This window comes from Stylophora pistillata, chromosome 13 (genome assembly GCF_964205215.1).
Source record: "Stylophora pistillata chromosome 13, jaStyPist1.2, whole genome shotgun sequence".
NCBI classification, from domain to species: Eukaryota; Metazoa; Cnidaria; class Anthozoa; order Scleractinia; family Pocilloporidae; genus Stylophora; species Stylophora pistillata.
The window spans coordinates 1804284-1819136 of record NC_142531.1 but is presented as its reverse complement, the minus strand read 5'-3'; the positions used below and the strand labels follow the sequence as shown (position 1 = coordinate 1819136).

At 38.5% G+C, this 14853-nt stretch overlaps 1 protein-coding gene across 3 annotated transcripts; it reads left to right on the top strand.

Annotated features, from left to right (window-relative positions):
• The first annotated feature begins 1125 nt into the window (after nucleotides 1-1125).
• Nucleotides 1126-13303, top strand: LOC111345319 (P2X purinoceptor 4-like). 3 transcript variants are annotated; one of them, XM_088743119.1, is made up of 13 exons: nucleotides 1126-1299; nucleotides 2381-2552; nucleotides 2837-2984; nucleotides 3446-3563; nucleotides 4148-4234; nucleotides 4351-4489; nucleotides 4813-4898; nucleotides 6057-6101; nucleotides 8016-8106; nucleotides 8218-8283; nucleotides 9063-9179; nucleotides 9602-9655; nucleotides 11745-13303. In XM_088743119.1, exons 1-12 carry the CDS (start codon nucleotides 1157-1159, stop codon nucleotides 9629-9631), a joined length of 1242 nt encoding a protein of 413 aa, XP_088599245.1. In that variant the 5' UTR covers nucleotides 1126-1156; the 3' UTR covers nucleotides 9632-9655; nucleotides 11745-13303. The 3 variants fall into 3 exon arrangements, with proteins under 3 accessions (XP_088599245.1, XP_088599244.1, XP_088599243.1); XM_088743118.1 differs by having other exon boundaries at nucleotides 9602-9671; XM_088743117.1 differs by lacking the exon at nucleotides 9602-9655.
• The last annotated feature ends 1550 nt before the right edge of the window (nucleotides 13304-14853 follow it).

Genomic DNA, 14853 nt, shown 5'->3' with positions numbered 1-14853 from the left:
ATAACCCTCGAGCCCCTGACGTCGGCGTGATACGGGATACAAGGGTAGTTTGGAAAACAAGGAATGCCGGAATTCGGAGTCGGAACCGGAACCGGAATACTTGGAATACCCGGAATTCCCGGAATGACCAAAAAATAATAAATTGATAAATAAATAAGAATATTGATGGTTAAAAATTAATGGTAAGTTCACAACTTAATTAAATAATTTAATACGGAATTTTTCTCTGAGGGTCCCAAAGAAAACACATACCGGCACCCTTCATGGAGATGCACGTATTAGAATTAAAAAAGTCTGCGTCAGGCCAGTAGCCTATACAGCCTAAGCAACCAAATATTTCTACTCTCCCTACTGAAGGATTCTTCTAAACAAGGTTTACATTCAAAGCTATATATTCAAGGTATATATAATAAACGCGAAAAGGTGTCGAGTAACTGACTATCTCTAAATTTTAACCGGTAGACGGCTGGTCTTAATGGTAGCTGCTTTGATAGCTCCCAATGTGTGGTTAATAATTATTTAAGGTAGAGTATTAATTTGTAATAGTTCGGAGCTTTTTACAATTGAACTATTAAACTAATTGGAAATATTGCATTTGTTTAATCTTCTGCAATGGTTCCGGCTGGAAAAGCGTGGCGGCCTAACTGTCATGGCGCCCTAGACATCCTACAGGTGTGTAAACGGGTGGAGGCGAATTTAAAACGGGGAGTAACCATGTGATGGACTAGCATCCCATCCAGGGGGAAGGGAGAGTACAAATATTTCGTCGCTTAGGCTGTATGGGCTACTGGCCTGACGCAGACTTTTTTAAATCCTAATATGTACGGGCATCTCCATGAACAGTGCCGGTAAGTGTTTTTTTTTTGGGGGGGGGGGGACCCTTAGAGAAAAATTTCGTTTTAAATTATTTTATTGAGTCGTGAACTTACCATTAGTTTTTAATCATCAATATTCTTATTCATTAATTAATTTGCTTTTATTTTTTTAAAATTTATTATTTTTCGGTCACTCCGGGAATTCCGGGTATTCCAAGTATTCCGGTTCCGGTTCCGAATTCTGCCATTTTATATTTTCCAAACTACCGGATACAAGGGGACCCCCGTGGAAAGTTGGTGTAATGTTACACAACGTACATTGTCCGTTAGGAGAGGTCAAGATGGTCTCTTGCGGGAAGGTTTGTGACAGCGTATTATCGGCGGTGTTCGAGTATGATACTGCTAAGATAGTGCATATAAAAAGCAAGAAGGTTGGACTGATTAATCGCTTGATACAACTGCTTATTATTGTTTACATTATAGGGTAAGTGTTCCAACTGATATTTGCTCGCATGCATGCGAGTTCGAGCTGTTACTAAGGAATAATTCAAAGACAACTTATTCAGCTTTATTCAAGTGCTGATTTGGAGATCATTTTGTAGCCAATGCATTTTCTTTACATGGTCATATTCTGATTAATTTCGATGAAAAGTGAGCTCTTGTAAGCCTTACCTTGACTCTGGTGCTCATTTGAGCGTAAAATGGAATTTCTGCGAAACTGCAAGAATTAAAACTTTATTATTACATGTATTTTATCCTATCATTCTTTTCTCACTTTTGCTGCGTGAGACCTCGATTTCTTTGTTTAATTTCATTGATGTAAGAAACAGAGTAAGAAAAAAATCTTGAACATGAATAAGGAAAATATCCTCATGTAAAATGGTGTATTTGAAAATGCAGGTGTAATCAAGGGTTTGACTTACGGGCACCTGAATGAGTGCCGGTGAATTTCTGCTTCAATTAGTCTAAAAACAAGCTAGCATACATATGAATAAAGGCTGATAGTTTCGAAAGAAACTGGAGCTGTGTCGGTGGGAGTAACGAAATAATTTGGATATATCAACAAAGTTGAAATGGTAAATTGGCCACCGTAACGATTACGAAAGCTGACGTTTCGAGCGTCAGCCCTTCGTCGGAGCGTATAGAGGAATTTTGGGGAGTGTGTGCTTTTCAAGGCAGAAAATGGAGCTACGTTATTGGTGGGAACATGGCAAGGAGAAAAACACGAATAAATTAGTGGAATGAAAAGCATTCGTTGATCCCTGTGGGATTTAGACTGCCGGTTTGAAAGATGAGCTTTTGTTCAAGAGTTTTACGGCTTTCCATGCTACCTGAGTGTAAGGAAAGACCGCAGATTGCCACAAGCATACATATGCTTCCTTAATTATCAAATGACAGCGGCTCCCGGAAAGATTCCAATAATCAGTCCCTATATCTTGATAAATTCCTCAATTATTTTCTTAATCATAGATAGTGAATACATTTCTTATGTATAAGAAAGAACAGTTCATTTTATTTACAAAAGAATGGCCTGGTACGTTTTCTGAAGCCTTTAAAACTTGCAGATATGTGATTGTTTACAAGAAGGGTTACCAAGAGTTTCAGAAGCCATACAGTTCAGTGACCACAAAAGTCAAGGGATTGTCATTCACAAATTTAACAAACAAGAGCAGGGAACTCTTTCTGTATGGTGGATTTCATGTTTGGGACTCATCTGATTTTGTGATACCCTCAGAGGTATGCTTAAAAACTTTTCAGGTTCTTTCTCTAACTACTATCCACAGCCTTGAATAGATTATGCACATTTTCATTGCTAAGGTAGAGAGGGTCCCTCTACACTTGAAAATAGACAAAGCTCCAACATGCAACCATTTTTGGCACTATTGCAAGTAGAAAAAATTTGGTTAGCAATTTTTAGGCAAAATGCCAAATTAATGACTCAAGTGTTCAACATAGGTAGGGCAATACAAAAGATCACACTCACATGTATCTTATTTTTTTCTATACCTATTCTCAAAAAGGAAAATGATGCTGTGTTTGTCATGACAAACATGGTAATCTCACCCAACCAAACTCAGTCCAAGTGTCCTGAGGACCCAGACCTTGCTGATGTGAGATGCAAAAATGACAGTGATTGTACTCCTTTTGAACCTGTCAAGAATGGCAATGGTAGGCCATTCACAGTGTCAGTTTACCTCTTGGTATCCCTTTCAAAAATGAATTCTTATTCTTATAAGAACTGCATCCCTTTTCTGAACCCTTTTTGAATTGGTTTTAGCAAATGCCTTTTGAATATCTAAATGATAGATGTTTCCAGCCTTTCATGAAATTGAAACCTGATAAAGGAGACCTTTTTGGGAAGAACCTCCCAATAATCACTCAGTGCAAAATTTTGCAATCTTTACAAAATTTTTAATGATTTAATTTACTAAAACAAACTGCTAAATTATGAGAATAATGGAACTGAAGACTAGTAAACTGTGTCCTGTTACAAATCCAAATTCTGGCAAAGTAAATCATAATAAAAGTAACTTGCAGAGTTAAGCTTTGTTGGGTCATGTAGAACTTGCATTGTGATAAGGATAAAATTCTCATTTATATATATGGTTTTCTCTATTGTTCACATAAAGGCTTCAAGACTGGGAAATGCGTAAAAGCTGATAGACCTCCCTATGGTCAAGTTTGCGAAATTTACGCCTGGTGCCCAGTAGAGATTGATGACCTTCCCATGCCGGGTTACAATTTAAGGTATGTGAGATTTCGTGGGAGGGGAGCATTCGGTTACTCTGTTTGGGGTTTTGGCTTTGTTTTGGACAAGTTTTTCAGCTTTTGTGCCAAAAAACTTTGTTTCTTTTTTCGGTTTTGGTGTGCATTGCATTTTGCAGATTTTACCGTTTTTTAGCATCTGGTTTTCTGTTTCCCATAAAAAATGCCAAGTGAAGGAGTTTTAGGATTTGGTATCCAATGTGATTTTGGGTTTTTCCTAGATGGGTTCTTGTTTCTCTTCAATCCAAGTGGCAATTTTGCATCTCGACTGATGTTAAATAGCTGTGAAACCTCTGTATGCTCCACTTGTCACCAGTGCATCAGACTGATTAGGGTTTTCATAACTGAACGTGAAAATTTGTTGGTGTTGACAATTTTCCATGGGATTTTCAGTTTTGATTGAAACTTTTTTGGGATTTTGGGGTTTTGGATAATTTTTTCTACAGTTTTACGGTTTGTAATAAACCCCAATGCCCTTTTTAATAGCGGTTCTGAGTCTTTTTGTTTAAGTTGTGGTATACCACATTAACCCAAAGTTGTTTTAAAATTGTAAATGTCTTTAATAGTCACACTACTCCACTTCTTGATGCTGCCAAGGATTTCACCCTTCTCATAAAGAACAATGTACAGTTTCCAAAGTTTGGCGAATCTCTGTAAGTATATAATAATTTAAAAAAGATAGTTTTGAACTAGTGGTACAAATTAAAAGAGGTCATGTTGGATAGTGGATTGTGATATTTGTTTGTTTCTATGCTCCTGGATGATTTAGGAGAAACATCAAGACAGAAAATGCAAACTACTTGAAGAACTGCAATTATGACCCACACACTGATCATCTCTGTCCAATCTTCAAGCTTGGAAAAATGGTAGAATTGGCAGGTGTGGACTTCGAAGATATTGCTTTTAAGGTATGTCATGGCGATGTTATTGGGGAATTTGTTCAGAGAGGTCTCTCATAATATGAAAAAATAAAATACATATCCTTACTAAGGATTCTTATTAGAGGCTAAGGTCCAGATTACAGATAAGTGTGTGTATCTATCAACCATGAGATCAAATTAGACATAAAAAGTTCACTTCAAGGTGTGGTTTTTTCTTAAACATTCTCCCCTTGGTTCCCTTCCACTTCAAAACATAAGGAGCCCCTGATATCCACATCCTACCTTTGATTTTCTTTCATTTCAATAAACACTTTTAATCTTTGTTTTTTTTCTTTTCATTTTCTTTTAAGGGTGGGGTGATTGCCATAGTCATAACATGGAACTGTAATTTTGACCCTCTGGCATATTTCTGTGAACCTAAGTACTCATTCATAAGGTGATTAATTTAAAATGTTTTTATCTGGAATGCGTCCAATTGGAATTTTTTTTTTTTTAAGTAATAGTTTACTCAGCTTGGATTATAGTGAAGCTTCCTACCATTAGTTAAAAAATAAATATCTTTATCACACCACATCAATGGCCATGTTTACACTCTTTTATTAAAAGTCATTATAAAGAGATACCCATGTGAGAGTTGTATATGGTGGTCTGAGTAGGGTTGGAATAAAGCGTGTGACCCAATAAGATGAAGGCTGGGAGAAGAAAGGAAGAATGAGAAAGAGTAACAGTCAATCACATGATAAAAGGCTTAATATTGTCTTAGTTAGGTCAGGCCAGGGAGAAAATATTTGACTTATAGCCTTGACCCATAGTTCTTGCTGTTCTCTGACTGTAGGTCATGACCTGCAGCTAAACATGTTCCTACCCAGTCCTCCTACCCAGTCCTCCAACCCAGTCCTCCTACCCAGTCCTCCTACCCAGTCCTCCAACCCAGTCCTCCTACCCAGTCCTCCTACCCAGTCCTCCTACCCAGTCCTCCTACCCAGTCCTCCTACCCAGTCCTCCAACCCAGTCCTCCTACCCAGTCCTCCTACCCAGTCCTCCTACCCAGTCCTCCTACCCAGTCCTCCAACCCAGTCCTCCCACTCAGTTAATAGGGACTTCAAGCAAACCACAATGGCTATGGCAATGAGAACTGGGAAAAACAACAGATCTAATTGGCAGAACAATAGCCCAGCATTTTAAAACTTTGTTCATTTCTTAGCCATCCTTTGCAAAACAACAACGAGAAATCACCAAAATTTGCGTCGTCTGCAAAACGAAACCGCGGTGGCAAATTATTTTAATTTACATTTGGAACTCCATGCTACTTTTATGCGTTATGTTGAGTTTGAGGTCTGGCTCCCCGTGAGACGGTAAACAGATGCAGCCATTTTCGAAATTCTAACTAAAAGTAAAAGCTCATTTTTTAATCGGCATCTTCTGTGGCGTTGCCGTCCTGAGTGCTTAAAGTCCCTAATATGAATTATATAATTTTGGTGTAAACTGTAATTAGTTCTGCAACCATGGCTTCAATCGAAAATTTTTTTTCCCTTTAAAAGAGTCGGTGGGTGTGCTTAATCAATATTTTACTGAATGTTTTTCTTCCTTCTAGATTGGATGACTCTAAATCACCAATAGCACCAGGCTATAATTTCAGGTATGTGTATACAATTGTGACTACCCTTTGTGACTTCCCTTCCCTGTAATGTTTCAGGACCATGAGTACTAGACAGATGTTTGCATTACTCTATTCAGCCAGAAAAGAACCTGAAAGTAGCTACTGTGACATGTATTTTGGAAAATTCCTTTTTTTTTACTGACCCTCCTCTCAGTAGGTATTCAAAAGTGATTATATTGACAAAGTTTGGCATGTGAAGCTTATGCACTCTGTCTTGTTGGATGCAAGTCCATCATAACTTAATAATTTGGATATATCAACAAAGTTGAAATGGTAAATTGGCCAACATAACGATTACAAAAGCTGACGTTTCGAGCATTAGCCCTTCGTCGGAGCGAATAGAGGAATTGTAGGTTGTGTGTGCTTTTAAAGGCAGAAGAAAATGGAGCTACGTTATTGGTGGGAACATGGCAACGAGAAAAACATGAATAAATTAGTGGAATGAAAAGCATTCGTTGATCCCTGTGGGATTTAGACTGCCGGTTTGAAAGATGAGCTTTTGTTCAAGAGTTTTACGGCTTTCCATGCTACCTAAGTGCAAGGAAAGACCGCAGATTGCCATATGTTTCTTAGCATGGTTAGGTAAATTAAAATGTCTAGCGACTAGTTTCGATGTGTCCTTGTCATTCCTTTCCACGTCTCAAAGGTGTTCTCGGAATCGGTCACCTAGTCTTCTGCCTGTTTCGCCGATGTATATCTTTTTGTAATAAGTGCAAGGTATGCAATAGATTACATTGGTGGAGGTGCACGTGAAGTGATCGGTGATCTTAACAGATCGTTTAGGTCCTGATATTTCATCATAACTTAAGCTTTCTCTTAGCAGCATTTGTTTCAGAGATCACACAAATAAGAACAGGCTTATTTTCAAGACAGTCAGTAATGAGATACAATGAAATATACGAAGTTCATATATTTTGTACTGCGGTATTAGATACATATGATGCACGATCCTCGCAGTAGATAACGCTATTTAAGCAATAGCGAAAATCAGACCGGAAAAAAAAAAAATAAAAAAAATCAGGCCTGTATGAGATTCGAACCACTGACCTTTGCGATACTAGTGCAGCGCTCTACCAATTGAGCTAACAAGCCAACTGGGAGCAGGCTGTTAAGTTGATTCGTAATAAACCCGTGAAAGTGATAAATGAGATACAATGAAATATATGAAGTTATATATTTTGTACTGCGGTATTAGATACATTTGATGCACGATCCTCGCAGTAGTTAGCGCTATTTAAGCAATAGCGAAAATCAGACCTGAAAAAAAATGATTTTTTCGGGTCTGATTTTTCACTATTGCTTAAATAGCGCTAAAAAAAATGATTTTTTCAGGTCTGATTTTCGCTATTGCTTAAATAGCGCTAACTACTGCGAGGATCGTGCATCGTATGTATCTAATACCGCAGTACAAAATATATAACTTCATATATTTCATTGTATCTCATTTATCACTTTCACGGGTTTATTGCGAATCAACTTAACGGCCTGCTCCCAGTTGGCTTGTTAGCTCAATTGGTAGAGCGCTGCACTAGTATCGCAGAGGTCAGTGGTTCGAATCCCATACAGGCCTGATTTTTTTTCAGGTCTGATTTTCGCTATTGCTTAAATAGCGCTATCTACTGTGAGGATCGTGCATCATATGTAACAGTCAGTAATGTTGGAAGTCAGTTTGTGTAGACTTTTATCCTTTATAGTTCCCTTGGAACACAAATTCTAATTTTAATCACAATAATATTTTTGCAACTGCAATTGATACTGAAGCTTGGAGCTTAGGGTTTACTGGACTTGTAAATAAATAGTAGATTTACTTCTATCAGATAACTTTCAGTTATCACTGATTTTCTGTATTCTTGGTTAGTTCAAGTCAAAATACCTATGTCAACTTTGTTTCAGACATGCTAATTACTTTGTTCAAGACGATGTTCTTTACAGGACTTTGTTTAAGGCTTATGGAATACGATTCATGATCATGGTTTATGGAGAGGTAATGTTCAAGTGTCAAGATTACATTCTCTGTAATTTGAGCTGTGAGTATGTTAAATTTGTTCTCTTTCATGATATGCCCACATCAATTGCCATTTTCTCATGTCTGTAGGGAGGAAAGTTTAGTGCGATTCCACTGTTCCTTAATTTGGGTTCAGGCCTTGCCTTGCTTGGCATTGTAAGTAACATTAAACTAGATACTTATGCTACTTTTACTAACAGTAACTTACAAACAACGCATTTGTCACCAGATGATAAACTTTAGGGGGGATTGTCTTGTATTTTGCTTTAAAGGGGGTGAATTTTTCTAGGAATACTGATTTATCCAGGCATACTGTAATTAAGTGGAAAATGTTATGGTAAGTTTCAACTTTTGCTAGAACTCCCAGAATGTTTGGAGGTAAGAGTAAATTATGTCAGCAATAATTATTGGAACCCTTACAACCTACATTTTTGTGTGTGCAAATCAGATCTGGGATCCTATCTATTTTATGAGATCTTGACTTGATTAAGAGAGTGAGGGAAAGGACAGTGGCACTGGGTGAATTGGGAGGGCAGTGGAAAGAGAGGTGGGTCAAGTTAACTATTTCACCAATGGAGGGCATGTATCTAAGGGGTACCTTGTCAATTCACCACCACAACAAACTTGCCACCACAAACTTTGCCACCAATGAAAGTGACATCGTCACTGGTGGCAATTTGACTTTTAAACATTATGTGTAGCCTCTCGTGTGAAACAAAGAAGATGGGTGGTGGCAAGTTTGTTGCGGTGGCAAATTGACTGTAAACCATTTAAGGCAGGCAATTGATTAAGCAAAGGATATTTGAAAGAAATATATGAAGACACTGTAGTTCAATCAGAATTATTGGGAATGCCTTATTTGGACAAACTCAACATATGGAAGTCACACCCTTTACACGATGAAATTTCGTCATGCCTTGTTTCTACCATTGTAGGCTACAGTTTTGTGCGACATTGTAGTGCTGTATTTGCTGCAGAAGAAGTACTTTTACAGGGAGAAGAAGTATTTGATGGTTGATACTGATACAGACTCTGAACCTGAAAGTGAACAGGTAATTCAAAATATTCTTTTAATTAAAAGCCTAATTTCAATTGATTCAATGTGAGAAATAATCACTATCACGCTTAGTAAGCTTCAAGAATTTAACCTGCATCTAGTTGATATTCAATAGTGGAACAATTACAAATTGCAACAAAGTATATGAATTTGACCACACACTTTTTTCTTGTCTTGTTCTGAGATGGTAGTTTTGGTATTTTGGGTTGTCCAAATATTTATAACCATGCAGTGAAACAATGACAAAAGTCAGGGTAACCTTTAAACACATTGTGTAGAATGTATAATTTCCATGCCCTTAGGGTGATAGCTGTGAGTCTCAAATCAACACCAAAAATCTTAGATTTCGATCAAGAGAAGAATTTTTTCCAACAACTTTCCTTTTATACCATTTATTTTATGTGCCCATGGGAACAGCAACTTGTAGAGCACTCAGATGAATTCTAAACCTGGAACAAGCCCCAAATACCTGTATATTCTTAGAAAGGTATCTTAACCATTAACTCTCAATAGTACTTCTTGTGAAGCCTTTACACTTTAACATTCAGTATCCATATTCTCCAAACTCTTCTCTATACATTTCCTTTAGTGCTGACAAGGAGAATTCGTTTGACAATCAAAGCTTCTTAGTTTGTCGATCACTTCCTTTATTCTCATGAGCTTATTGAATGATTCAGCAGTATTATTGTATGGAGAAATCAGATGCTGGTCACTCCCAGGGTTTGAAGGGTTAAGAGGATTTATTACATCCATTTGGAAATCACTGGTGGTCGCTGTAATCTGATTGGCTCTAACTGGTGGAATTTATTCACGAATTGCACCATTTTTTTTGCTCTTAATTGCATCATTTTATGCTTGGCTGAGTTTTTGACACGTGACGTCAAAGTCTTTCTGTTTTGCATACAAAATAAGATGTAAAAGCGTTTCCGGTTCCGCTTTTTATTTAAAAACCGGCTCAGTCCTGCATCAATAAAATATTTGAATTGACCAAGTCCTGTATTTGGGCGATTTCAAAATGGATGTAATAATGTGGTAATTGAACCTCTTGTCGTGCAATTTGGTCTGAAATCATACTTGTGATTTCAAATCACGCGTATGATTTCAGACCAAATTGCACTCCACTCAGTTCAATTACCATTAGAAATCAACGCCATTGGAATTTTCAACTGTTACAATATTCAAAATCAACTGTTCAATTGTTACAATATTCAAAATCCTATTCATTTAATTGTTCTCATTAAAATTAATAAAAAAAAACTCTTTTTATGCCATTATCATAGATGGTCAAACATTCAGTGTGATTTTTTAAAATAAAAAAAGGCTGCTTACTGTAAAAGACGCCAAATGATGTTTTGACAACCTGAGCAGAACTGAGTCATCTAACTGACGAATTGATGTAATCACAGTCAATCCATGTGTTTGACAGATATATAACTTTTTTCAGGAGAGTTCCTTGGGGTGTGTGTTTCTTTTTTACTTATAGATGCTCTGTGATAACTCTTTTTATCACACGACTCGGGAAGTCAGAGGGCCAATAACTAAAATCAACCAATCAAAATGCTCTATTGCCGGTCAATATTCTCTCAGTATTGGACCGGGCACTGTCCCGAATGGTCCCGAATGATACCGCACTTGTGTCCCTTTGAACTTCAGTCGTGTAATAAATCTCTTATTAACCAAGCTTGTTCGGGACCGTACTGGAAGAATATCGGCCCTCGGTCTTTTTTTTACGGACCTCGCTGCGCTCGGTCCGTACTGTCAAGACCTCGGGCCAATATTCTCCCAGTACGGCCCTCGCGCTTGGTTAATAAGATATATATAAATAACTTTTCAGTCGTCAGGTAAAATCTTGTCGTATGGCCAACAATATCATAGTTGATGAAGCCCGGTCCTTGGTAGCGACGTAAGCATACTAAGCATAAGTATAAGAAGATTATGCGCTAGGGAGGACAGCCACGACATAAGCATAACCATGAAAAAAAAAAAATCAAAAAAACAAAAACAAAAACAAATCAAAACTACTAAACATCATTTTTTGTAACTACGTATACATATGTGGCAGAATGAAATTAAGAGTAATAAATATATCTTATTGACCAAGCGCGAGGGCCGTACTGGGAGAATATCGGCCCGAGGTCTTGACAGTACGGACCGAGCGCAGCGAGGTCCGTACAGAAAAGACCGAGGGCCGATATTCTTCCAGTACGGTCCCGAGCAAGCTTGGTTAATAAGAGATTTATTATACGACTGAAGTTCAAAGGGACACAGGTGCGGTACCATTCGGGACAGTGCCCGGTCCAATACTTAGAGAATATTGGACCGGCAATAGAGCATTTTGATTGGTTGATTTTAGTTATTGGCCCTCTGACTGGCCGAGTCGTGTAATAAGGACTGAAACACTACCTCCCACGCTTGTGGACGATAGAGCAAAAACAGGAAATGAGAACATGGCGCTCAGTTCAGGAGTGAATGAAAATTGTTTTTTCACAGCTCCATTACTAACAGTAATTTTTCAGTGTTGTTTGTGTTTGTTGGCTAAATATCTTTATTTTACCAACAGCGTTCAAGAGTCCGTGATCTACATAGTGCTGGTAGCATGGACCGTGACGCACGACGGTATAAACGGATTAAGGGTGACAAGGAATGTACAGAAACCTCAGGTTTTGTAGATGCGGAAAGATGACATTCCTTCTTCACAGAAGAAACTTTCATAACACTGGAGTCTTGTGCACCCGTTATTCCTTTTTACCCTGAGTTAGTTAAGACATTAACAATGGTTAAGATTTCTAATCATCATTGGTAACCGGTGAACATGGTTAAATCGTCATAAGTTTGTTCCAATGTCGCGGGATTCTGGGTAAATAGTTTTTACGTTTTTTAGGATTTTTCAGTAAGTAACAAACAATTTGAAATCCCCTAAGGTGTTAATTTCCAGCTTAAAAAGTTGTCTTGTATTTTAGAAACTCAAAGTATTCAATGTAAAAAGCAAGTGGGGAAATGTTTAAACCTTTTGAAAAAGAGAAAGCTATAAAATTCCAAGGCGATGGAAATGAGATATTTAACCATTAAGTGATTTACACTAGAATCTCCCTCAGGATAATAAGCAGTATGTAGAGAATTATTAGTACTTAATTTATGAGTAAGCCCAAAGCTACCATCAGTTGCCTCCATTTGGTGCGAAATTAGATGCACTAATTTGTATGAGGCCGCTATCAGTTCTAAGAACCACTCTCTTTACCGAGTTTCAGTTACGTTTTATAAGAAAAACAACAAGTAGAGCCTACAAGTATCTTGTAGCACGATTATGTTGCTGACATGATTAAGTACTAAAGAGCCTTCGGTATAAAAGGGTACTTCACGTTTAATACGTTTGTACGCAACGCAGCATTTAGCTATTTTGGATTCCTCGTAACTGAAGTCTATTAAACAGCTTGACACTAGACGTTTGGTTGTCAGCATCAGAAATTACCTTGGCTGCTCTTTTCTGCAATTTTAAAACACGACCTAGACTCTCCTTGTTACAGGTAGTCCAGATTGAGGTGACATAAAGCAGGACCGATCTAATCGATCTAATGTGTGGTTTCCAAATAATACTAAGTTTATATCTGCTAAAAATTGTCTTAGAATCCATAGAAATAAAACTGCAAGTTTAGGTAAAGAGAAGAAATGTTGTTAGACAAAGCACGTTGATAAAGAGAGAGTATTGTGAAGTACCTTTCGATTCAGTTTTCAATGATATCAAATGCTATTTAGTTTACACTACTTCACGCCGGGTTATAACTGAATAAGAACGAAAAAGTCTTCCTTATTTCGACATAAGCATCTGTTTTATTATTCGTCACGTCAAACTGGTCGAAAATTATTAGATTCGGTCATGTAAGTTGTAGACAGTGAATATTAGTCTTATGCAGATTGTAATAAGAATATACACTGATGTATCAACTTAGATCTGGTTTTTTGTCATAAAGTTATCTTGATTCCTGGGTATTATATAAGTAGGTAATTTGTATTTAGAGGTGATTATGGTTAAGGAAAATGTCAGAATTTGATATTTTTAACGATGTTCTTCATATATTGAAATAATGTTTACAAGCAAGAGATGAAATTTATCTTTGCGAAGTTGAAGTGTTGGAATGATGTTGTACTTTTCAGCCCTCGAGGACTTCCTGACCCTTGAAGGGTGCTTCATCAAAAGTAAAGAAGCAAATGAAGCGACGAATACGATCATGGAAGAAGTCGAGGACATGACAGTGCTACGCACGTGTTTATCACTTTGTTATAATTATTCCCGGCAATAGCCTCTAAGCGACCTAAGCAACCTGTCCTACGCCCAAAAATGTTACAGAATACACCTAAAGGATTGACTTGGTAAAGGTAAAGTCTGTTTACGAACCTAGTGGCCCATCAGGCCGGTGCTTAACTCCTGTTTCTGTAGCATGAAGCGACTAGGAGTATTTCTACTCCCCCCTGGATGGGATGTCAGTCCATCGCAGGGTTAAAGGATTGACTTGGTAAAGGTAAAGTCTGTTTACGAACCTAGTGGCCCATCAGGCCGGTGCTTAACTCCTGTTTCTGTAGCATGAAGCGACTAGGAGTATTTCTACTTCCCCCCCCCTGGATGGGATGCCAGTCCATCGCAGGGTTAAAGGATTGACTTGGTAAAGGTAAAGTCTGTTTACGAACCTAGTGGCCCATCAGGCCGGTGCTTAACTCCTGTTTCTGTAGCATGAAGCGACTAGGAGTATTTCTACTCCCCCCCCTGGATGGGATGTCAGTCCATCGCAGGGTTAAAGGATTGACTTGGTAAAGGTAAAGTCTGTTTACGAACCTAGTGGCCCATCAGGCCGGTGCTTAACTCCTGTTTCTGTAGCATGAAGCGACTAGGAGTATTTCTACTTCCCCCCCCCTGGATGGGATGTCAGTCCATCGCAGGGTTAAAGGATTGACTTGGTAAAGGTAAAGTCTGTTTACGAACCTAGTGGCCCATCAGGCCGGTGCTTAACTCCTGTTTCTGTAGCATGAAGCGACTAGGAGTATTTCTACTTCCCCCCCCCTGGATGGGATGCCAGTCCATCGCAGGGTTAAAGGATTGACTTGGTAAAGGTAAAGTCTGTTTACGAACCTAGTGGCCCATCAGGCCGGTGCTTAACTCCTGTTTCTGTAGCATGAAGCGACTAGGAGTATTTCTACTCCCCCCCCTGGATGGGATGTCAGTCCATCGCAGGGTTAAAGGATTGACTTGGTAAAGGTAAAGTCTGTTTACGAACCTAGTGGCCCATCAGGCCGGTGCTTAACTCCTGTTTCTGTAGCATGAAGCGACTAGGAGTATTTCTACTTCCCCCCCCTGGATGGGATGCCGGTCCATCGCAGGGTTAAAGGATTGACTTGGTAAAGGTAAAGTCTGTTTACGAACCTAGTGGCCCATCAGGCCGGTGCTTAACTCCTGTTTCTGTAGCATGAAGCGACTAGGAGTATTTCTACTTCCCCCCCCTGGATGGGATGCCAGTCCATCGCAGGGTTAAAGGATTGATTAGACTTTGCCATTAACGATGAACGTACTGGACAATTGGAAAAGCCACTTGCCTTGCTTGGCGTCTCTGTTCTGCACTTTTTAATCTTTTTTATATAGCAATGTTGGCTGCGTCCAGAGAGTTGAAAATGACTTTTCG